This window comes from Plectropomus leopardus, chromosome 11 (genome assembly GCF_008729295.1).
Source record: "Plectropomus leopardus isolate mb chromosome 11, YSFRI_Pleo_2.0, whole genome shotgun sequence".
In the NCBI taxonomy this organism is placed as follows: Eukaryota; Metazoa; Chordata; class Actinopteri; order Perciformes; family Serranidae; genus Plectropomus; species Plectropomus leopardus.
This window is the reverse complement of record NC_056473.1, coordinates 16,268,792-16,293,812: the sequence shown is the minus strand read 5'-3', so window position 1 is coordinate 16,293,812 and position 25,021 is coordinate 16,268,792. Positions and strand designations below refer to the sequence as shown.

The window sequence follows — 25,021 nt, the reverse complement described above, 5'->3', positions numbered from 1 at the left end:
GTTTAGAAAGCGCAGCTGACGTGTATATTGCATATCATAGTTGAGGCTGATGCTGTTGTTACCAGTGTGAAAATAACACACTGGAGTGGTATCATGCTGCTGCTGTTTGGTTCTGTAAAAATATGGAAAGCTGGCATCAAGGCGAGACTTTGTAGCATGCCAATAGTGCGAATCTCTGTGTAAAAAGAGCTACTTACAATGGTTGAGAGAACTAAATGCTCAAAAGTCAAGTTACACCTCACTAGAGTCAGTGCTGACAATGCTCATTAATAAAAGCGCTACAAGGCTTTTACAGGTAAGGGCAGAAGCATGGGTCACGGTTTAAAAGTAACCACAAGTCAGCTGTTTTTTTTATCTATGAATATTGCCACATTCACGATTCATATACAGTACATAATAGAAGAAAAGCAGTGTTAACTCTGTTATTAATTTGTTTCCTATTTTTTCTTATAAAAAAACAACAAAAAGAGTCAATGAATGTACCATTAAAGTACCGTATCAATAAGCAGTATCAAGGTCTTACTACTGTAGCTTGTGAAGCTATTTGTTTACAAATTAATTAATTGGTGTCCACTAGCAAGCAGAGGATGAAATTGAACACCTGAAGACACAGAATGAGCAGATGCAGAAAAGTCTGGAGGAGTCAGTGAGGGAGATGGAGAAGATGACAGATGAGTACAACAAGATGAAGATCATCGTACAGCAGACTGACTCCATTATGGACCAGCTCAGGAAAGAGAGAGATCATGCAAAGCTGCAAGTAAGGAACATCCTCAATTAAGGTCTTTATAATATATATATATATATATATATATATATATATGGTATATATATATATAATAATATATATATAAATATATATAATATATATATATATATATATATATATAATGTATGTATGTATGTATGTATATATATGTATAGGTATGTATGTATGTATATGTATGTATATATTCATTCTGTTCTCTCCTTAATCTGTGAGTATGTTGTAAGATATATTTTCATGCTGAGATGAGTGATCTGACATGATTAATCATTTAACTGCTAGGAGCACTGGATTATTGAAAAAAAAAAATACACTGCAATGATGAAGCAATCAAAGGTCATGTGTGTGATTTGCAGGTCAGGGAGTTAACAGATAAGATTCATAGCATGACTGAAGAGGATGACCCAATTATGGCAGCAGTCAATTCCAAAGTGGAGGAGTGGAAGGTGAGTGTTAATCTGATGTCTACACCTCCCACATAGGCACCTCTTTTCTCTTTTTCTTTTTAAAGCATATGAAGTTAATTAAAATGCTTCTTTGCTTTAGTAACTTTTTTATGAACTCAGCAACATTACCTACTTTTCAAGTGCAGGAACGTAAGTCTGAATTTACATCCTGCTCCATATTAAGTCCCTTTTTGGCAGCAGAAATTTCTGGAGGCCAATATTTTCCACACAGCTAAGGATTTATTTATAGTGGCCCAGCACAGTGTCAACATTCACAGCCACACAATGATTGACTAGATTTTTTTTTTTAACTATTTAAAATGCCCTGCTCTCTTGCCCTTCCCAGTGGACAAAAACCCACTAACACTCCCTAACTTCTGGATTTTGTTGTTATTGGAAAGGTTACAATCTGCATTCATACGCAGGAAAAAAAGACTGCGGTTGTCATATTTATTTATTGGCTCTAGCTCCAATTGATTTACAATAATGAAAAATATGATACACAGATGGACATGCTAATTTTTTGTCCCTTTACCAATGTGATGCAATGATGCACCACCACAAAATACTGTTCGGCTTCGTCTGAGCAGCCCAGACCTCAACCATTGTTAAAATTATGTCGGCATTTGAAAGAGAGACTAAATGAGTAACTGATATAAAAAAAGTAACCACCATAAAATTGCCACCGGCCTTTTTGCTGCTTCCTACGGTTTACCAACCTTGTTTTCCAGCATGTTGGTGATACAGGGTGTGACACGTAAGTAAAAACAACAGAAAGGCATTGTTGTCTACTGGCAATGGGAACAGAGTCGATCATATATTTAAGTGGGTTTTGCTGTGTTAAAAATAACCTACATATACTGTAAGTGCTAACTTTCGTGGAAAAAGGGTATCTCTTTCTTTCTCTCTCTAAGAAAAAGACACATCTGTGACTTAAGATGAAACTAGCTGTGTTCCCATGGAAACCCACTCATGTGGATCCATAAATAGCAAATTGGGTACTGAATTTGATGAATTTTATTATTTTTTCAGACCAAAGATGAGAAAAGATTGATCTAGTTAGCATCGCTTGCTGTCTCTCTCTCTGCCTCACTCTGCCACTAGGACCTTCCATGGTTGTAGTCACACAATTTCAGCAAACGCAAACCCCAGTGCTTTGGGTCACTGGTGCTAGATCCAAAAATGTGCAACAGCAGCAACAGAAACATTGGCAAATCACCACTAAAAGAATTTAATTCTGTGGGAAACATTGTGAAGGCCCAGGAACTGGAATCTGGATAGAATTTGAGGGACTGAGGGTCACTGATTTATGAAAGACCTCCCTCAAAGCTGACACCAGCTCTGTACAACCTTATTCATAATGTAAGCAAGTACTAGTTGTCACTAGTATAAAATAGAATTCTTATTTTATTTTAATGACATTAAAAAAACCCAAACTATATAATCAATTTGCCAGATACACTAAAAAAAGTCAAACAACAGAGAAAGAAGGGCAGTTATGTCAAGTTACTTTGGAGACCAGCATTCTAGCATTTTCAGTTTACCTCTCCAACTCTGCATATCTCCTTCGACTTATTCATTCAGATATCACAGTCACACAGAAAACTAACTAATATGAGGACAGTGTCTCTGTTGTTGTATTAAACAAGTGACCTATTTTTATAATACACAACTGGACTACTTTGCTTAAACTTCACCGCTGTAAAAAAGTAATAGAGGCACAAATAGGAATGCGTAATACAAACTTACTCTCTTAATTTAGTTCCTGGTGTTAATTAGTTCCTGCGACCAAATTCATGTCCATGTACACATGTACACATGCTTCTTTACCATCACCATTGAGTTTGGCTGTTTGTTGAATGGTTCTACAGGACCGCCATGAGTCTTCCATTGTGCTGACATGATCTTCTCCTCCCACACAGAGAGTGCTGTCTGGAAAGGACGATGAAATTTTGGTGTACCAGCAGATGATCCGAGATTTGAGGGAAAAGCTGCGTTCGGCCCAGTTGGACTTGGACAAAAGCAACATTATTGCCTTGCAGCAGGTCTGTCCAAAGCAGGCGAGAAATGAATCCTCGCTGATTAAGTCAGATTTTAAAGCGCTTTAAATATCACTTGATATTTATCCCAGCCATGTTTTTTGAAAGAAAATATTTGCACGTAAAAACATTATTTCACTTAGTTTACAACATCATCACAGTAAGTGATTATATTTTAATATAGAACAAAATATACAACAGCTTATTATATTATTTTATATAATAATATAATTCTTTCAGACCCTGCATACTTAAATGATTAAAATCTAATTAAAGTTTGGAATGTAACTGCCTTTATTTGTGTTCTTTAGAGCAGGTGAATGCTGAAGTGGAATTTCCTTTTATGTTTTTCCATCTGGCTGTCATTTTTCCAACTTTCTGCTTTTTCTTATTGTCTTGACATGCTTTATCAACCTTTCCTCCCTTCTGTCTGTCAATTGCTGCTCTGGTCAAGGTCATATTTGAGCTTTGCAGTGTAAGTTTTATCTGTCCTGTGTCTGTCAACCTCAGCATTCCCTTTTTCACTTCATAAATCCCCTTAATAATGGTAGTGCCAATGATATAGTGAGGTGCAGCTGTGCTCAGTCTCACATTTAAAGCATCATGATTTTAAAGTGTTGGTGAATGTCTTCAAGGCTGTCCAAGAGAGAGACAATCAAATCAAGATACTGAGTGAGCAGGTGGAGCAGTATACAGGCGAAATGGAGAAGCACACCCAGCTCATTGAGGAGCTAAAAATGTCCACAAAGAAAGACAGAGGTGGGTTGATCACTGCTCAAGATTCCTTACTTGATATGATGTTTTTAACACTCATTATTGGATTGCTGCAACACTTTTATCAGCCTTTATTCTGTCACACGTGGCCTACAAGTGTGTGTAGTAAAATAGAAAGTAGTCATTTAAGTAATTTACAAATTTGAGTTCTTGTATTAAATTCTTATTGAGTACTGCATATGTTCTCTTTTACAAAGCAAAAAACAGAAAAATGCTATGACTCTATATTTTGAACGATTACCAAACGTCCAAATCAAGTACTTGAGTAGTCATGCCCATCCCTGATGGAGAGGTAGAGATATTAGCCCTGGTCAACAACTAAATGTTGTTAAGATACAAGTTTATTTGGTCTCACTGCTGATAAAAAGCAAAACAGAAATCATGTAAAATAAACAACTATGAGCACAACTCCATTGCGTTATAAGTGCCTTTAAAATGTCCAACTATTAAAAGAGAAAAACAATTGAAGTAGCATCGGAAAGCAAATGCCAAACATTCTGCTGTTTCTTGCTGTATTTTTTAACAAATTCTCTGGCTGAACTTTAGTGAAGTTCGTAATTCTGTAACGTTACGCGTGCTTGTCATGAGGTGACCTAGAAAAACTGTAGTAAAGTAAATTCTGATGTCTTGCAATCACCACCTGGTCACTTGTCTGCAGTTAAAGAAAGATTTCCTTATCTTGTCCTAGGCTTACCATCTTCCATACAGCAGAGAAAGATGGAAGAGCTGAAGTGCAAGTTGGAAGCTGCAGAGACACAAGCAGTGGAAGCAGTGCAGGCGGTAAAGCTTGCAGAAGCACATGCTGAAGAAAAGGACAAAGCACTCATTGAGGCGTCAAACCGTTTGAGCCAATATGAGTCTGTAAGTCTACAAACACCCTCTTTCCCCTCTTTGTTTTTGTTATTCTGCTAATTTCAAAGAATTTTTTAATCTTTATCAAATTAATTGAGACACTAATTCTCAGAAGAAGATTTTTTCTCCTTGTCCATCATGACTTTTAATAGAAATCAAACTACAGTGTGTGACTATGTGACTGTGGTGTGATTAGCTTGCCTTTTGGGTCTACAAGCTAAGTGTTTGTCTTCCACCGTGTCTAATTTCATCCTGATTTCTCTAAAAAGTGTTAGCGTCGGAAAAGGAGACTAGAATAAAACATGCTTTCTGATAGAAGAGTAATGACAGCTGTGTTTCTGTATTACAGGGCTCTTATGGCCTTGAAGCAGCCATTGCTGAGATCAAAGAGTGTAAAAATCAAATTAGAATTAGAGACCTTGAGGCAGAGGCTATGACCAAAGACATCAACCAGCTTGAGATGAGAATCAACGACCTTATGGATGAAAATGAAGATTTCCGTGAAAGACTGGGTCAGTTCTTTTAGAAACATTTTACTTCCATCTCTCAGTCTATTTAGATAGTGATCTGACCTGATCTGACCTTGAGCACTGAATTTAATTTTGTTCTTTTTCATCCCAAGGTCTGGAACCAAAGCAGGAAGTGGATTTGACAGAGTTCAGGCGAGCCAGAGAGCTCAGACAGCGCCAGTACAAAGCAGAAAACCAAGTCCTCACCAAAGAGGTAAAGTTCAAAGGTTATAACAACTGCGTTTATAACCAGAATCTATGTACCCTAAACCACCCTCATGTTATTGCTTTCCTCCTTAGATTGAACGTCTTGAAGAAGAGAGACTGGAGCTGAAGAAACAAATCAGACGGATGGTGAAAGAAAGAGGTGATGGAAAATACAAGGAATTAAATAACCCCTATTATTGGATTTACAATCTTTAGTCATGTTTTTCCCCTAAGGGATAAAAGGTAACTTGAGGATTTTGTTTTTCCGTCTGTTTGATTCAATGATATTATAGACAAGACCTGTTTGTCTTTGGCAAAACTTGGCAAATTTATGTGTTTTCATGTTGTTTCTAAAAATGTATTGGCCTTATGAGAGCAAAAAGCTATTTCTAAGTTTCTCAGAACCTCAAGGTATAATTCCTATAACTGACTTATTAAAAAGAGTCTCTTTGAAAGAGGTTCTTTGGATTTTTGAAGTGGGTTTGTTAAAGGTTCTTAATTGCATGGGAGAAAAACTAATGCACTGCTGTGGTTTGGGGCATCGGCATTTTAGCCACCTACAAAAGTGAAATACTGTCTCCACAGTGAACAGTGTTTTGTTGTTCTAAATTTTATTTTCTTGTATTTGTTATCTCTTTGATAAACAGCTGAAAATCTGGTCCAAAGAGCTGACCAATAGTGTTACACAGAGCACAGCATAATAGGTTCATGCTGAGGAATAAGGAAGTTCTACAGTTCAGATAGTGTAGTCCCAAAGGAAAGGGCTGTCTGACAGCAAGGCAAAGTGGTCAAAATATTCTCTTTGCAGCGTGCCATTGAACTCACGTTTTATTTAGGTTGGCCTTTTTTTAGGTGACTAAAATATGTTTTGTTGCCGCCCACCTAAATGGCAGCACATTGCTTAGCTTACAGTTAACTTGTATTCATCTGCACTGTTGTTTACCAACCTTGTAATGCAATGCAGTGCATCGGTCCACTCAGATTACACAAAAGCATTTTTTGTACAGTTCCCTTATTTGTGACTTTCTTTGCACATGTTTTGAAATATCACCCTCTGAAACTTCTGCTTCCAGCTCAATAAAATGGAATACGGGGGATTTTATTAGGGGGCTAAAATTTAATTTATCATTTTTTTAATACTACATTGCAAAGATGATTGATTTAAAACATTAAACAGCAATGCATCTTTCCAGAAAACCTGTTGAAGATGTTGAAAATGGGTGAGGTTATTGTCACTAACAAAGACAATCATTGACTTCCATGTTATTGGAAAGGAGGCAGAACTTTAATCCAAGAAATTCTAGAGGCAGATATCTCAGAACCTGAGCAAATAAGTCCAAAACGGACAAACCACGAAAACTGTCTCCTGTTGATGGAGAGTTGAACTTGAGAAATTTGTGTAAATCCACTCCAATCCAATCCATTTGTGTAAATTTTTCTTATTCGCCTTTTTTATTGCTGAATTATAGTCTTTTGGGGATTTTGTCTTTTCAAAGTGTTATAAGTACAGAAAAATGTCAGATATTCACATTTTGCTGTCTCTTAAGTGTTTGTAACGATCAGCTTTGTCTGCAGGTATGCCACATTCAAGCTTGCTGCTGGAGGAGGACGTTAAGTCCAGCAGGACTGTACAGCTGCCACATACACAAAGCAGCACTTACACAGATGAAGAGATCCGACGCAAAGTAAGCTCATGGGCAATGATGTAATTTCTTCCATGTCGGCTTCATTTAAGGCCCAGTGTTTCAAAGAATCGCGATTTCCCAGTTAAGCCACAGGCTTAAACAGTTGTTGGAGGTGATTGCTATCCGAGCACAATGGTTTGTGGTTTCAATAAGCAACAATTTGTTTTGTGTAATTTGTTTTATTCATTTCTGATCATTATCTAATCGGGCTAGTCTGGTTAAGAAGAATTTCCTCTATCAAGACAGACTTGGTTACAAGATTTATGCACCAAACAAAAGAATGCAAATGTCATCAATATGCATAAAAATTTAAGACATGAGAAAAAAATGAAGATAGAATGGGGAGAAGAAGGGGATGTGTAGATGGATATTTCATGAATTCGTCATCTTTTCATTCAACAAGTGCTAAAAGTACAGGTTTATGATATATGTATTTGGAGTGATTCAGATGATGTCATGTTCAGAGTCTGCATTCACATATAAATATCTGTCTAAATAGATGAATGAAATGAAATGGTTACATAGATATCCATTGTAAAGAAAGCAGCAGAGTATCCTGTGTTGAATCCTATCAGGAGTTCGCTAGAAAAACACAAGTGAATCTAGTAGAACTTAAGATGTTTGTCAAGCAAAACTGTTTCAATTAATAATTCGTGATTAGCATTTAAACCATACATCAGACTTTTTTTTATACCATGAAATATGTAAGTATCAGTCCAAATTCAGTCCAATATCAGTACTTCATTGCTGTGTCTTTTTTAATGCCAGTACAGTTGACAAAATACATGTTGCACCTGAAGCTGAACGGTTTTAAGGGATTTACTGTTACATTTTACATGATATAAATTTCTCTTTGCAGAATGAGTACCTTGAAAAACAACTGAGCAATAAGGAGAGAGAGTTGGAACTTCACAAAACTCAGTTTCAAATCAAATGTGAGTATAGCCCTGCTGTCATTCTGATTTGCATTTAAAGTTTACATGGACAGATTTTGTTTGTCTGAACACTTAAAAGTAAGAGAATATGTACTGGAAGGATTATTATTGTAGTTTTTCCACAACATGAGAGATTTTAAGAGAATGAAATGCATCAGAGTTCGAATTTTCACCGATGTTGTTCCTCCCTGTGTTTTACCTCTCAGTGGATGAACTGTTAAAAGTGAGAAGAGACCTTGAGGATGCACTAAAAGATGTCCTCCAAGCCATGAGGATTAATCAGGAGACCACTCCATCTGACACTGCCATTGATATTTCCCGTCTGGAAAGGCTGACTAATGTAAGTGACTGCCATGTACAAAATTATGATCAGCACAAGGGTAAATTCCAGTATTTTTCAACTCGGACCCTATTATCCAATGTTTTTATGATTAAATTACTCTTGGAAACAACAATTTTTGGAATCAGTGGAGTATTTAGCATTTGTTTTCTCCCAACAGGCTCAGATTGTTATTATGAGTGCCTGGTAACATTATCAAAAGTAACCTACAGAGAAATTAAAGGTTTGTCCATACCTTTAGCTTGTTAAGATAAGATAATCCTTTATTAGTCCCACAGTAGGGAAATTTACAGTTACAGCAGCTATGAGATACAGGATTAAAAAGAACAATATAATAGTAAAAAAAAATTTGAAAAAATTAAAATTACAAATATGAAAAAAAAATTGAATAATAAAAAAACAAGATGCCAAGTAAATAAGAAAACAAGGTACAAAATAGTAACATAGAGTTACAAGGTGCAAACAAAAGCTCAATAGTCTAAAATGTATATATGTATATATAAAATATGTGCAAACCAGTCTATGTGAGAGTTCGAGGGAGGAGTGATGGTAAAGGCTTGGACATACTTTCCACAACTGAATTTCCTGGACAGCTGCAGTTATACGCACACGCAGTTCTATCTACAGTACAACTGTCAATGTTAGCCATTGGCTGTAAGCAGGAGGACAGTAAGTTCATCTCTTGGAACAAGAGATTTAATGTGGACAGTTTGCACCAGTCCACATAGGGTCCATGTGGACCTTCGCAGACATTGGTGGATGACAACACTTACATGGCACATATCAAAGCAGACCCACATGCACATATGGACGTGAATACTATGAATTGGTCTTAAAACTTTGTTGTTTATGACTCCAGAAAGTGTGTCTTATTCTTATCTAAAGGTGTTCAATGGAAAAGAGAAGTCTCTTTATGAAATCTCAGACTTTTACACATTCTCGGAATTTGCCAAATATCCAGCCGTGGCTGAAATTAAACACAGAACGCGATAAAGACTGAACCTCTGGGAACCCAATTTACCAAAGATTTTGGACATAAAATGCAGTGGAACAAGTGGAACTTGGTACAGAAAAATGTTTAGTTTCTCTCAAGGGTCCTCTTCCTTCAGCCAGGTTCCTTAGGGTATTTACATGAAGTTACATAGTTTATATTTACATCTTGTAAAGACACATTTTGCCCCACAGAAGTCATTTTTATATAAAAGTTCACATAAGACGCTCAGATCCAAACTTAGCCCACTACAGCCAATATCACCTCAAACATATCCTTTCAGACACAACCGTGAATGATGAGCTTTCTTCCTTAATATATTCAGCTAAATATATGATACTCCTGCAATCTGTGATCACATGAGTAACACCATATTTTCCACAGTTTCAATGTACACTGTGTAAAATGCTTTTATAATTAGACTTCCCCTCCCATGAATTTCAATGCTTTTTGTCTGTTGAAGAAGCAGATGGCTTGTCTCATAGCAACCAAATAAAAAACAAATACATTGAAAGACAAGCAAGTTAAGAGGAGTCAAACTTTTGGTGGATTATGCTGTGCTGTTGTCCGTCATAAAAAATCTAATAAGTCAAATTTAAGACAGCTTAGAAGGACGTTTGTTTGGCTTTGACATCACACTGCTGGGCTCAACATCAGATACGTCCAAAACAAGTGGAAGTAACAGGAAGTACCGCGCAGGTGCAAACCACATGCAATCTGACAAACACCAAAATAAGTTAGTAAGTAGTAAGTAAGTAATTAAGTAGTGTGTTCAGCAGTTTGATTTTGGACAACAAAAAGTACGTGCACATTTTTGTACAACAAGTGTTAGAAAATGTTAAACGAATATGGTTTTAAGGCGGTTACACTGACTGTAAGGCAACACCTCAAATGATCTATTCTATTCCACAGATTGGGTCTATTATTTATCATTCAATGTTTTGGGGTTTATTTTGATGGCATTTAAATTGTTCTCCAAAATTATTTTGGCTGACTGAAACTACATGGAAAAAACAGAACAATTTGTGAAATAATGTTTTAGTTGACTGAATTGACAATAAAAACTAGATTAGAAAAAATGAAAACTATCTGAAACAATAATGTGTTCTTACAAAACTAGCTAAAATATAATAAAAATATACAGGAAGTGTCTATAGTTTTAGTCTGTTAATTTGAAGCAACAACAACAACCCATTTTTGATTAATAAAAACTAGCATAAACTAGCCTAATAAAAGCTGAACGTAAGTTCATAAAAAGCAAATTAAAACCTAAACTAAAAAAAACTAATAAAAACCCAATCTAATAAAAACTAAACAATGAAACATCAACTGTAACGAGCAAAAACACTTTGTAAAATAACTGAAACTAAACTGAACTGAAAACACACATCTAAAACTAAAATCAAAAAGCAATGAAAAATAAAAAAATATATAAAATATATTTGCTTTGCTCATCCCCCAAACCACAGGTAATAGATGTCAGCAATATGAGCGGACAGTCTGAGTCTGCCGTGTACCTCAAGTCCCAAATCCATCAGCTGGTCGGGAGAAATGAAGAACTGAGGCAGGAGCTGAAATCAGCCCGGGAGGAAGCAGCCAGCACTTTGAGTCAGCTTGCCAGAGCCAAAGAAAAGGTACATCTGTATTGTGTTGTGTTAACATAAAGAGATAGTGGTGTTGACTGATATATTTTTTTAAATCACGACTGATATGATCACATGGACTTTTCTTTCTCACCCTTAAAAAAAAAAAAATCAGTATTGTCCATCTTTTCTGGCTCCACATTCATATATGATTTGACAAGTCGTTCAAGTTCAAGCTGCTCATAAACTCTGGTTATTGAAGGCCAGCTCCAAACCAGAGAAGTGTATGTAATTAAGATTCATAGAGACAGTGACAATGTCTGCGTGCTCTGAGTCCCTGAGAGTAATAAGCAGCAGTGAAACATTTCTTCATGTGATGCCTTTGTTTCATGTAACAAGAAAAAGTAGGGAAAAAACTTGTCTCCACTTTTCATCTTGCATTCATTTTCAGTATTTACGCTGATGCAACACCTCTGATAAATATGTTTAACAGAAACAGTTTTTCAAAGAGAAAAGCTGGCAAAATGTTTGTGGGATCCTTGTTCTAAAAATGAGAAAGCATTTTGTTTATACCACCAGGCATTTATCAAAACTCATCTTTAAGTCCTCCACTTTGTTCTTTTATCCCATCCAGTTTCTTTTATGTTTTTATTTTATTGTCTGGTGGTCGTTTTATTAGTTTGTCTTTGGTGGAGTATGTTTCACATTATTTTTATTTAAATTGCACTGGTATTTGAGTTAATCCCCTGATCATAATCTCTGTAAAAAGCCTTTTTTCTTGTGTGACTCACGCTTAGCAGTTTGAATTGATTCTCCAATTGCTAAACTATTGTTCTGAGTCAGCTTCTGAAGTTATCTAGAGGTAAACTTGGGAACTATTGTGATAGACAAATAACATTTTTAGTGATACTGAAGTTGGTATCATAAAAACAAGGGTTGACTGCTTTTGATTTGCCTGTCAGGTGAGCCACCTGGAAGGTGAATTGGAGCTGTTGAGGAGGTCGGGCAGCAGTGGAGTTGTTCTCCGTGCTCTGGCGTTTCCTGAGGGCCAGGGGCCCAGCAGCACAGAGGTCATCAGTTCGTTGAATGAGTACACTGTTCGACTTCTTCAGGTCAGTGTCTCTGTCTTCTTAAAGGAATAGTTTGGATCTTTAGAAGGTTGGTTATATGGGGTATTTATTAATAGTCAGTATATTTCCTACAGTGGATGTCAGTCGGCATGCCCCCAGTTTGGAGAAGCAGACAAGAGTTCTGACACAGAATGTAAGCAATGCACTGCCATGGACATGGGCAGCAGCAAAACACATTTTAGCCACCTAAAAATCTCCCACCTAAGTGTACGCTATAATAAGAATATTTTAACCGGACAGAGATTTTCAAGTTGTTAACTGCTTCAGTTCCTCATCTGTTATCTCATCAAAGCCACCAGAAACGTTAGACAAAAGAAGTAATTTTAGCTCACTTTTTAGCAAATAGGTTTTGTTGCTGCCCCCGCCCACAGCAGTACGCCATTTTGCGTCACTGGCAGGACTGCCTGCTTCTTTACAGTAACATAAAACAAAAGATATACTCATCTACTGCAGGATCCTGTGCACTTAGAAAGTAGATTAAAAAAGGATGGAACAGGGGTTTGTAATACTCTGCCTATAGATCAGGACCTCATAAAACCTCTCTTCAAAAGACCTAAACTGTCCCTGAAAGACCTGGATTGAAAATCTGCAAATCAGCAATATGTCTCAACTGTAAACATGCATTATACTTGAATTTATTAGGAGCTCAAAAACCAGGAGGAAAAAAGCAAGAAACTCACAGGAACTCTAGAGGAATACAAGGAGAAGTTTTCTGTTATTAGTCACCAACAGGGACTCCTCTATAAAGAATACCTAAGGTTTGTTGAAAAAAAGTTTCTTTTGAGTTGTAGCTGGTTTGTAACCCTAAGAACAGCATTTGAAAAACATTTTACTGTGTTTGTCTCAGTGAGAAGGCGGAGTGGCAAAAGGAGAAAGACACATTTACAGAGATGAAGAACAAGCTGGAGGAGCAAAAGCAGGTGGACGCAGTTAAAATCCAAGAGTTCACCGTAAGTCAGACAAATAAATGCTTATAGGGTTAATGGTACTTAAGTACTGCAATATGGACTGCTTTTTTGTACTTCCTTTATTTGAAGTGCTTTATTCAAGGTGTCAGTGTTTTTGTAATAGAAAAATGGGTGCAGAAAATGTAGATGTAGAGTCAATGAATATGAGGAAAAAGTACCTAAGTAATTCATCATTCTTTCTTTCACCAATCAGGAGCTGCTGAACAACCTTCAGAAGGACCCAGAGGAGATCAGGAGACAGTTGAGCGAAGCGTTGCGCAAGTTGACTCTTTTGAAGGTTAATGAGAAGAAACTGACGCGACGCTACAGCACCCTGCTGGAGCAAGAGCAGCATCTCCGCAAGGAGAACAGCAAGCTGAGAGACGACAGCAGCCACATGCAGGCCTCTGTCGCCCAGAGGATAGGCTACCTGCAGAGATACAAGGTAGACAAAGAAAATGTTACACCGGTAGACCTAATTCTGTTTTCCAGAGTAGAAAAATAAAAGGTTCAGCCTGATCTACTAATAGTTCATGTATGACATGAAAGTCAATCCTGCTTTTGATAGACAGTTTAAGTCTGAGGACACCAGATAGCTCACTATCAGCTAGGGGTTTTCGAGTTTTACAACTATCTGGATTAAAAAGTGACATAAGGTAGGCCAGAGGTAGAAAATATGTACCATTGTTGGAACAAGATGCAACAGCTCATAGAAACAAGCACAAGATTACATAAAAAAGTCAATTTAAACTCGTTATATTTTCATTTAACAAAGTACGAAAGACTGCTGTTGTATAGATATTTTGGTATTTTTCAAATTGGGTCTAAGAGCCAATCTACAGCATTTTTGGAAGACCTTTTTGACGTCTGTCATCCGTGTGTCTCATGGAAAAGATACTTTTCCATTTAATTAAACATGTCAAACGAATCCACACTGACTCTGTAAGACATGCATCTCATGAGATTCCCCGTGTCTATTTTGTTGTGTTTCGTAAAGCTAATCTGCATAGACAGCTGTTTAAATCTCAAAAATATCCTGCTGCACACGTGTCTTTAACTTATTAACCACATCTTCATCGACTGATTAGTTCTGCTAGTCAGTTAGTGAGGTTGCCTGTTATACTTAGGGCAGATTTCCTTCACTCACAACTGTGGGCGGGAAATAAAGTCAGTGAATCAATACTTGAAAAACACTGTTGATTTTTTCACATGAAACAACATGAAAAACTGTTCCAGTTTGGTAAATTTCTGCTGTCAGTCAGCTTGTTGATGGCAGGTTAGCCCTGTCCACTCAGCTCTCCAGGAGCTACAGCTGACAGACAGCTAAGATGTTTACAGAGGACAGGGTTAGTTTGGATTGGAAACGGGACGGTCATGCTCCACTCACACCTCGTTTACGTCTCGCCTCCAATGGGGATTTACAAAAAATCATGGACAGAAATGTGGTAATAATACCCAGATTTCCAAATACTCTGATTTTGTTTTCAAAATCACAAGTAAAAGTTGCTTTTGGGTTTAGCCATCATTACCAACATACAACTGCCTTTTACTGACACTGTCTTTTGTTTTGTCATCAGGAAATGGCTGCATATAAGATAGCAGCACTGCAGAAGGCCTTGGATGATAGTGTGCCCACATCAGACCTGGAGAGGGCTAACAAACAGTTCACAGAGCTAACAGTGAAATACAGAGACATGCTGCAGAGGGACAGCCGCCTGATACAGAGAACCACCAACCTCGAACATATGGAGGTAGAACAATTTAATTGCCCTAATATTTTATTTAAACCTCCAATACACACACCATTATTATTTTTACCTCTTAACTGTTGAATGACCATACCCTGTATTTGTCCTTTTTTCCCGTCTCTTAGAGTGAGAATGAGTCTTTACGGGAGCAAATCTCAGCCATGAATGAAGAAATGAAAATCACTAAGGAGAAACTGAATACTTTAGAACAAGCATGGGACAACATCAATGCAACTGGTAAACTATATATGGCTGATTTTATTTAGCTCAGTTCTTTCTGAAACCTATAAACTGACAACCAGAACAGTCTGTTATATTTTTTATGTGTTCTAATGCCAAACACTGCAGGCTGCAAAGAAACTAAGACTTTCTGTGACTCACAGAAAGAAGGAATCTGTTGATGATCAAATAGTATGTCAACACAGACTGACTGGACCATAAAAGGAAATGTTCAGTCTTTTACTCGACTGAAGTTCTTGCCATTATTTTTTATCAACAAAACATTTCCTTGGTTATTGCGACGCCACTTTTCACAGCTGAGGGCGCAGGCTCCCCACAAGGCCAAAAGTTTTAGTTGTTTATGTCTATTGTATCGCTTTATTTGATGTGAGCTGTGGCTTGTGGTGTCATCACATGCCTATGACAATGTGCTTAAGCTGTTCACCTCCTTAACATTACAAACATAGCATGCAGGCCCCTCAACAAGCTAAAGGTTACCTTTGGTGATTTTCAATTTGGACAGTTTTGCGTCATAGTGACAAAATTTTAAAAATAATCTAGTGTTCAGTGAGACTGCTGCAGCAAGCTGCAGCAAATCAGACTGCAAAGTAACCACTTTGGGCATTTATGCCCCATCAATTAACATCCACTAAATTTGCTTGTTTTTGCCTCTGACAGACTCAGATTATTGAAGTGTCTGATAACATTATGGTAAGGATTCCTTTAGAGACAGACCTTTGTTAAAGGGCATACTCTTTAACAAACGGAATCGTCACACCCACCAGACTCCATATATAAAGGGTTTGTTTTACCAAGCCAGAGTTGGTGATTGTTAGAACAGTGGAAAGAACAACCAAGACAGTTTATGTGAGTTTTATTTTGTTTCTGTCAACTTTCAACGAAGTGTGTTTTAAAATTATAAAATGAGTTTGTTTAAATCAGTCTGGTGGGTTTGGTGATTGAGAAGCTGTTTTTGGTTAAACAAAAATGAACTCACAAAAGAGCACCTGTAGAGATATTTTCCATAATGTGGTCAGGCACTGAGAATCACAGCCTGAGCCTGTCAGCGGCAAAATCAAGCACTGTTAGTGGACAAGTGGTTACTTTTTATGGCTGTTTTGACACAGTTTTGCCGCTGTTGGCTACAGCACCAAAATTGTTGTTCCCATTAGTCACTGATACACAAAAACATGGGAAAATAGGGCCCAGGTTAAAAAATAAAAAAGTTATCCTTTAAAAAAATAATGCAAAAGGGCTAACGTTTATAATGCACTTGAAGCCTTTTATCTAGTGGGCCATTTGTAATTTCTTCTTTGTTGAATTTTTTTTTATCCATTTTTTTGTTTGACACTTTTATGATTCTTTTATGAGCATGGTTATTATCTATCTGTTTATTTACTTTATTAAGTGTACTTTACATGTAAATGCCATTACTGTCTTTTTTCCCCCCCTGTTTTTTCAAATGAGCTTACCAAAACAGTTTCCAATGAGTCATGTTGACATGGCAGTGAAGTACTGAATCTTAATCGAAAGACTCAGATTGCAAAAAGAATAGGTCAGGTTTTAATTAACTTGTGTTTAACCTTGTCCAAACCAGGACTGCTGGCAAAGATCGTAAGAGGAACAATCACTGCTGTGTACTAAAACAGTTATATTATTAAAGTAGCAAATTAGTATGTACCGTTTTAGTTTGATTCCAGTGTTATAGCATTCATGCAATGCAGTGAATCCTGATTAATTAATCTGAGAGTTATCCTAGTTTGTGGATTCCACCCTTAATGTCAAACTCTCGTCCCAAATAATGTTTTTGTCTTTTATATCAGGGGGCGAAAATAGCATGGATAAGGCCGACAAGGCAATGGCCAACAAAGAGATGGTGTCTGCAGCGAGGCGCATCACTACTCTGGAGATGAAGGAGCTGAACGAGAGGCAGAGAGCCGAGCACGCCCACAAGATGTATGAACACATGAGGAACTCCCTGAGGCAGGTGGAGGAACGTAACTCAGAGCTGGAGTCCAAGTTTGCAGAGGTATGAGGCTGAGGGAAATGACAGATGAGTTGTTTCTTGTCATGCTCCTGAGACTTGCTGTTGCATAGGATGTCTTTGTGACCAATTTTATTTTATTTTTTTAATAAATTGTGCTATTTGTAAAATGCCATACAGTTCACGTTTTCAAGCAACGGTCCCTCTGCTTATCTGCAGTTGAGCAAGTTGAATGTAGAAGCCCAGAGGGTGGAGCGGGAGCTGAGAGATGAGCTGACGGACAGTGTCAGCAAAGCTGTGAGCGACGCTGACAGAGCCAGGGTTGCAGAGTTGGAGAAGGCTGAGGCTGAGCTTCGCATTGAAGTTTCTAGGTAGGTTTGGCAATGTGCAGGTCTGAGATTCATTATTTATGCTCTTATCATGTGATGTATGTCTGATTAAAATTTTCATTCACAATATTGGTTTTAAATAAGGTTTTTGAGGTCACGGTGTCGAGTGTCGTGAATTAATATGTTCAATGGTTGTGTCATTCCTTAAAAATGCTTCTCTGTTATGATTTCCTCAGCTTTTATTTAATATTTTATTATATTTTGCTTATTTTTTTTGTACTGTTGATTATAATGTTGGTAATAAAGGCATTAAGGCTCATTCTACTATTGAAGGCAAAGAGTGTAATATGTGTTATTTTTTGTTATTTTTTTACAGGCTTCAAGAGGTGTCTGATGTGGCCATGATGCAGGCATCTGCTCTCCAGGCCAGACAGCAGTCCAAAGAGAAGGAAGTAGAAGCTTTGAGAAGACAAATATTTGACTATCAGGTAATTAGGGCCTGAGCAGCAAAAGCGGTTTCAGTAAGGCCCTTTTTGAAATTCTTGCTTTTGTTATTATTTCACGGAAAGACTTGCCTTTTCGAGGGCCCAAACATGCTCATGATCTTTACAGACTAATCTTAACTGGTGAAAAATTTGATATTTTATAGATGTCAAGTTTAGGTGACAAAAGCCCATATACAGTACGTAAGGCTTCTGCAGCGACCTGGTTTCGAGTCCGACCCGTGGCCATTTGCTGCGTGTCATTCCCCCTTCTCTCTCCTACCTTTCCTGTCTCTTTCAAACTGTCCTATAAATAAAGAGAAATGCCCCTAAAAAATTATCTTCACAAAAAATTAAAACAAAGTTTTCGGCACAAATTCAAGGTAACACATGGTAAGTAATTGATAAACAAATTGTCATTTTGTGGAATAAGTATACCTTTGACTGCACTTTCTGTCACAGTTATGTATTCATAGCAGAGTTAAAATTAGTCATTGTTTTTGGTATTGTACACTGATCCATGAAATTTCTGGGTTTTTGCTTTCAGCATGAAATGGGGAATGTAAAGAAATAAAGTTAATAAAGTAGTTTTCAAGTTTTTCCAATGCTCTAGACAATGATAAAAAGCAAAATCATAGTACAAACATTTGTATAGTAGCCCTTAATATTGGAATGGTAAAAAGTACATTAAAATTTATCAAATCAATCAATCAAAACACAAACAACCAGGTTTTGTATCAGGCAGTAACGCACTTCAGTGAGTTAAAAGCATGTCTTCACATCTTTTTCCCTCAGTCACAGTCAGATGAGAAGGCCCTCATTGCAAAACTCCACCAACACATTGTGGCTCTGCAGCTCAGTGAGTCATCTGCGTTAGCCAAGTTGGAGGCCGCCACCTCTCACATCCAACAGCTGGAGGCATACAAGCTGCGTGCGGAACAGCGGCTGGATGCCAGCGAGCGCACTCTGTTCCTCGCCCGCCAGGAGGGCAGAAATCGCTCCAAGCACCTACGGCAGACCATCCAGTCTCTGCGTAGGCAGTTTGCCGGAGCGCTGCCTCTTCCCCAGCAGGAAAAGTTCTCCATGACCATGGTGAGCCTGCAGGAGGACAGAGCAAAAGCCCAGGAGGAGAAGAAGAAGGCAGAGGAGGAGAGGAGGAGGGCAGAGGGCAGGGCAGAAGAACTGGAGCTGAGACTCAAAGGCCTGGAGGAGCTCATCTCAACACTGAAGGATGTGAAAGGGGCCCAGAAGGTCAGTCTGTTTAACTGTTTCAAAATAGTTGAATAAGAGTCTGTTTTCTTCTGATTTCATTTATTTGTGTCACATCCTGCCCACAATGAATCTGCAAATGCTTAAAACCACTCCAACCTCTCAAACAGGTAACCGAGTGGCACAAGAAGATGGAGGAAGCTCGTCTGCAGGAGCTGAGGAAAGGCAGGGAGCTGGTTGTCCAGAAGGAGGAGATCAGGTACCTGAGAAACCTGGTGGAAGAGCAGGAGCGGACCATCCGCACACTAGAAGAGGATATTGTGCAGCAAAACATGGTGAGTGAAGAACTCTTGAGACTTCCAAAAATGATCAGAGCATTACAGTTATATGCAAAGGCATTATAGTGGTGAGAGTATCTCAGTTAAAAGAATGGTGAAAAGTGTAGCTGTAAAAACCTCATAATTTTAACTGCCTCATTTGTGAAGGAGCTTTTGAGCACATAAGTGTTAGAGTAGTATCATAATATTCAAGGAAAATATCAAGGTAATGTCAAAAACCTTTTTTTTTTGCCACATCAAGCTTCAAGAAGAACGCCAGCTTGCATACGATCAGCGAGAGGTGGAACTGGAGCGCCAATTGGACCAGTACGAGAAGCACCAGCGTGAAATTTTAAGCAGTGCAGAAAAGGTAAACTGTTCACAGAAGGAATTGTTCAGATGAACAGCAAGTAAAACATGATGATTCAGAAACAGACTGTCCTTTCAGCTCTGAAGTATTAATATATTTTTGATTGGTTTCAGTATGAGGATGGTACAGGATCACTCCCAGACCCGAGTCTACCTCTTGCTCATCAGTTAGAGTTTGCTTTGAGTAAAAACAGAGAGCATTTCCGCACCATCTTGGAAACGCAGGCCACCTGCAAAAGTTTAGATGAGGTATAGTGTTCAGTGTTTCTACATTCAGTATTTCTTATATATCAGTTGATAGCACATTGTTAAAACTCTTATTCCCTCATATGCAGAAATTGAAAGAAAAAGAAGCAGCTCTGTGGAAGGCAGAGCAGAACATCGTGTCCAGGGATAAGGTGATCAATGAGCTGCGTCTTCGACTTCCAGCTGCTGCAAACAGAGAGCGCCTGCTGGCCGACCTCGCCAAGCATGAAGAGGGCCAGTCTGACCACCAGCCTGCTCTCAAGGTGGCTCACCAGACCATCAAAGACCTCCAGGGTCGACTTGACAAAAAAGAGGACGTGCTGAAGAAATACCAGAACCAGCTGACTCAAGCCAGACAGGTACAGTGATTCAACGATGCATCCAGTCTCTTATATTCTTCCTATGTGCTTTTTAAGAGGCATTAAATAATTTGTGAGTAACATTTTGGCAGTGACTAGTTGTAGGGTCTGTTGGAGTTTAGGGTTTATGAATTTCTTGAATCTTTAAGTGGTGGAAAAAATAGATTTCAGCACTTACATTAGATATTTATTAGCAGTCTTTTTTGGGGGGAGTTTTTCGTTAGTCAGCGTGAGGGTCTAAGGACAGAGGGATGCCGTGTGCTGTAAAGCCCTCTAAGGCAAATCGTGATTTGTGACAATGGGCTTCATAATTAAAATTGACTTGACTTGAAATATAACTCCATATCACATCTCCTCTTATAGTCTTTAGCTTTAAAGACAACTGGTTGCCACAGTTGTGGCGCAGCAACCAGAAAAGCAGTCACCTTTTAGTTTTAGTCACAAGATGAGACACACAAAACAATTTTATTTTCAGTAGAGATGCAACTAGTCGAATGTTCGATTAGTAAAATTTTTAAAGCAAAAATGTCAAACATTTTTAGGTGAATTGAATATTAGGGTAATGTGGATACACTTTATAGTACCAGTCACCATCCTTACTGCTGCATTTTGAACCATCTGTAGGCAAGATATCGATGACTATGAAAGGCCTAAATATAGGGAATCACAATAGTCCAATCTTTTTGTAATGGAGACCCAAGTTACTTTTTCCATCTCATTGAAGGACAGACTTGGCTTGATTTTTCAAAGGTTCTTAACTAATTGTGGCTGACGTTAACAGAACTGATTTGTTTGTTAAGACATAACTTTGAATTAATTATAACACAGATTGTTTTAGCATGAGACTTCACATACACAATGACTCCTGGACTAAAAGCAAACAAAGATTATTACTTCAGTATTGTTACTGTTTTATTGAAGGAAATCATTTGCCATCCTAAATGTAATATTCTCAAATAAAGTATTTCTTTGTTTCATTTAACTACACCCTGTTGATCCCAGGATCAGGAGGAGATGATAAAGAGACACCAGGAGGAGCTGAGAGCACTGCATCACAAGTTGGACTTGCACTCGGACACCTCACTGGACCGCTTTAAACAGACGGCAATGGTACGCATATGTCCATGTCTTGTATTGTTGCCTGTTTTTGTTCATGCCAAAAATGCTTTGGTTTGGTGCCTGTCTATTCCAAAACGTCAGATGCACATTAATGTCCAGAGGTGTCTCCTTTACATGGCTTACATCCCATATTGCATTCTAGGTGTACTGAACATTACCTAACATTTAACATTTGATCAATCAGTGTTTAATGAAACAACATCCCATTTTCTGAGTCTAATTTAGATTTCCCTCCTTATTTAATACTCTTTCTTTATCCAGGAATTAATGAAGAAGCCCACTATCAGGGTGCCAACTACCAAGCATTTGGAGCGTCTGGCTGAGCTGGAGCAGACAGTGGCTGAACAGGACATCTCGCTGTCCTCTGTCACAGAGAAGCTGAAGCTTGCCACTGCTGAGCTGGAGCGACAGAGGACCACCATGGAAACACTGGCGAAGAAACACACTGACGAGATGTCAAAGTGATTATCCTTTTATTAAAGTTTAGTTCTGAAGTTTCGGCAGTGGTAAAATGTAGAGATTAATTTTCAAACGGAGTCAGAATCCTTTATGTTTTATTTATCTTCGTTAATGTGAGTGAGTGCATGAATGATTGATGCAAATATTATCAAAAGTGAACATACAGGATTTTAACAATTCCATTTTTATACAGAGGCTAACCTAAAGCTACATTTGAAAGCCTCTCTCTAGACACATTTAAAAAAAAAAAATTAAACTTAAACTTATACTACCAGCAGCGTTTGTGTAACATGGTTTTCCCACATAAAAAAGGGCTGGAAGCAGATCTACTTTTTCTCCCCAACTGAGAATTTTAGATTGTACCTCTGCCCCGCCCAATATCGCAGTATGTTTCCCTTTCTCCAGCTCTGTTTGTGCTCATTTGAACAGTGGAAGAGCAGTATGCATCAGGATGCCTCGCACTAGCATTAGAGGAAACATTGGAGATATTGAGTCATACATGTTTGAGCCTCAGATGAGAAGTCTGTTGTGCACCAAAATGGGTGACAAACAGAGCTAGTAGAAAAGTGTAGTTAGCATCTTTTATTGTTGATGTTGTTTTCTTAGCTTGTAGGCTAACTGGCAGTGGCTGACACTGTGTAAATTGTTGTGAAACTTAAAGTAATATCTGCTACAATATTAGAGTTTATTCGGATTGGTCTGATTGACATCCAAAAACCTAACCGTGTTTGCTGTCAAAACTGTGCTAATGTTAACTCTGCTCTCTGTACTGACAAGTCTGCTCTGCGCTGGAGGCTTTGGGTTTCTTTACCTGTGCTTTGTGTTTTTCATATTAGACAGTAATTGGCCTTCATTCATTCATTCACTGAATGTCTGACAATGTCATAAATAGGAGGACAGGTGGTGGTGTGTACAAGACTGCTGATTTGTAACTGATTGGCTCAGGTTTGAATCTCACTCACGGCGCACGCATTACCTAAACTTTACAATGAAGATGATAACAGTAGGCCTACTTTACTCAGTTACAGCGTGAAAGCCTATTTTAATGCAAAAATGAATAAAAATACATAGGCCAAGAAGACCACGGAATAATTATAAAACATATTTATTTCCGATCGGAATGACAGCTGACTGAACAAATCAGGCACCAGGATTAAACAAGCCTGGCTGTCAGGCTGGGCGGGAACAGGCTAAAATCCCCAAATCCTGGCTTAATCCGTTATTTAGGTTTTGTACAACAGCCCACGGGAGTCAAGACCAGGGCACAGTTCAGGTCCAGGGCACAGTTCAGGTCCAGGGTACAGTTTGGCACCCTTCATGAGGTACCCCTAAAGCCTGAAAAAGCTCCTGAATAAATGCTCTGAACTTAAGGCGTTGGAAAATTTCAAATACCATAAATCAACAGTTTAAATATCACTATGCAACAACAGATTTCTTTATTCCCTTTAATGTAGAATTCATAATACAAGGTTCCATATTATCTGCTTTTAACTGTGGATCATGGATTAATGGCTTTGATTATTTCACATAGTACAACACTTCATCATATAGCTTTAAGGAAGACATGGAACAAGCTGGTACTGTCAGACAGTGTTGAATAAGATGATTTTAACAACCCTAAAGCAACTTAAGGGTAAATTCAAGGGGTTAAAAGTTTAATAACAAGAGGCTAAAGAAAAGTAGATTAAAGAAAGCTTTCAAGAGTTCAGTAGTGCACTGGGACATGTGAATTTCAGCCACACCAGAACATGCATAACTGAGGGTGGGCAGAACATTAAAAATACCTTTCAAAGGGCAAGTTGACTTAGCGTCAGCACTTAAGTGCCAACAAAAGCTGAATGAGACATAAGGTATATTACAGGTTAATTATACTAAACTGCTTTAGGATTTGCTAGGTTGGATGTTTGCCTAAAAAACTCATTGTATATCTCAGCAGTTGTAAATTCCACGGTAGCAGACATCAGGTAGCTTTCCAGAGCTGAATGTTAGTCTAATAGAAGACATGGAAGAAAAATAGCCCAAAATCTCAAGATTGATGAGCGTATGGAAAAACTATGTTTTTACTTGTTGTGTCTTACCGTGTCGTTTCAGTAGTTTTAGACGCCTTTGATATTTTTACAGAAGGCATGGCTTTATAAGCATTTATGTGTTTAACTCATTGTAAACCTGGAAATTTTCCTGTGATAGCTACAGGTTAACATTTAAATTATGTTCCTTTTATATGTGTATGATTTTTATTTACTCTAATCGTGACTACACCTCCTGCCAACCCCATAAGTTACTTTTCTACTTCGCTATCAGGTTCGAATTAAAAGCCATGCTAAATGTATTTTAAATTGATAATGAAAGTCAAGGAAATGTGTATGTTATGAAACTAACAGAAGGGATTTGTTGCAGGCTGGAGGAGTATCATGCTGCCCAGGTGAAAGCTCTGACCATTGAGACCGAGGATCAGAGGAGCCAGATGGCCCAGATGGAGAAGGAGATGAACTACCTCCGAACCGAGCTGGCAGCACAGAAGGAGGCCAATGTCCGCTCCCCCACCAACACCATGAAAAACCTGGTAGAACGACTGAAGGCGCAGCTAACCCAGAAAGAGAAACAGCTCAAGGTTGTTCTTTCACCACATAAGTGTATCTTTTTTTTTGGTCCATCAAATAGTGGTGAGCAACATAAAGGCATTAGTCCTGTTTCTTTGCTAAAATTCCCTGGTTGATATCAGGAAAATGATGTTGATGAAGTGCTGCTCTTTGCACTTCCCCCGTAATTCTGTTCCCATCACGTCCTAGGATGTGCCTCATGGGTGGACTGACTGTTGTAAATTCTGTGTGATGGACTGATGACATGGATATTTTCCTGCTGTTCATCCAATGTATGCTGCTACTGAAACTTGAATTAAGTCAAATAAATACTGCTTTTTCAGCTTTTAGCTGCTTAACAGGTAAGCTGATCGGGGTATTAGTTTTAGGATTACTAA

The 25,021-nt window shown here is 38.1% G+C and overlaps 1 protein-coding gene across 1 annotated transcript in view; it reads left to right on the top strand.

Moving 5' to 3' along the window:
- Positions 1-25,021, top strand: part of cep290 (centrosomal protein 290) — a 61,916-nt gene that overhangs the window by 6,831 nt on the left and 30,064 nt on the right. Inside the window, exons 8-36 of the mRNA XM_042496915.1 lie at positions 578-760; positions 1,123-1,212; positions 3,135-3,257; positions 3,887-4,010; positions 4,714-4,886; positions 5,227-5,389; positions 5,500-5,600; positions 5,687-5,753; positions 7,169-7,278; positions 8,138-8,213; positions 8,420-8,553; positions 11,014-11,178; positions 12,090-12,239; positions 12,900-13,015; positions 13,105-13,207; positions 13,419-13,649; positions 14,782-14,955; positions 15,078-15,189; positions 16,995-17,200; positions 17,375-17,526; positions 17,861-17,972; positions 18,762-19,217; positions 19,346-19,510; positions 19,755-19,862; positions 19,976-20,110; positions 20,197-20,466; positions 21,469-21,576; positions 21,847-22,046; positions 24,442-24,655. Coding sequence (XP_042352849.1) covers positions 578-760; positions 1,123-1,212; positions 3,135-3,257; positions 3,887-4,010; positions 4,714-4,886; positions 5,227-5,389; positions 5,500-5,600; positions 5,687-5,753; positions 7,169-7,278; positions 8,138-8,213; positions 8,420-8,553; positions 11,014-11,178; positions 12,090-12,239; positions 12,900-13,015; positions 13,105-13,207; positions 13,419-13,649; positions 14,782-14,955; positions 15,078-15,189; positions 16,995-17,200; positions 17,375-17,526; positions 17,861-17,972; positions 18,762-19,217; positions 19,346-19,510; positions 19,755-19,862; positions 19,976-20,110; positions 20,197-20,466; positions 21,469-21,576; positions 21,847-22,046; positions 24,442-24,655 — 4,521 coding nt within the window. The remainder of the gene's footprint in view (positions 1-577; positions 761-1,122; positions 1,213-3,134; positions 3,258-3,886; positions 4,011-4,713; positions 4,887-5,226; positions 5,390-5,499; positions 5,601-5,686; positions 5,754-7,168; positions 7,279-8,137; positions 8,214-8,419; positions 8,554-11,013; positions 11,179-12,089; positions 12,240-12,899; positions 13,016-13,104; positions 13,208-13,418; positions 13,650-14,781; positions 14,956-15,077; positions 15,190-16,994; positions 17,201-17,374; positions 17,527-17,860; positions 17,973-18,761; positions 19,218-19,345; positions 19,511-19,754; positions 19,863-19,975; positions 20,111-20,196; positions 20,467-21,468; positions 21,577-21,846; positions 22,047-24,441; positions 24,656-25,021) is intronic.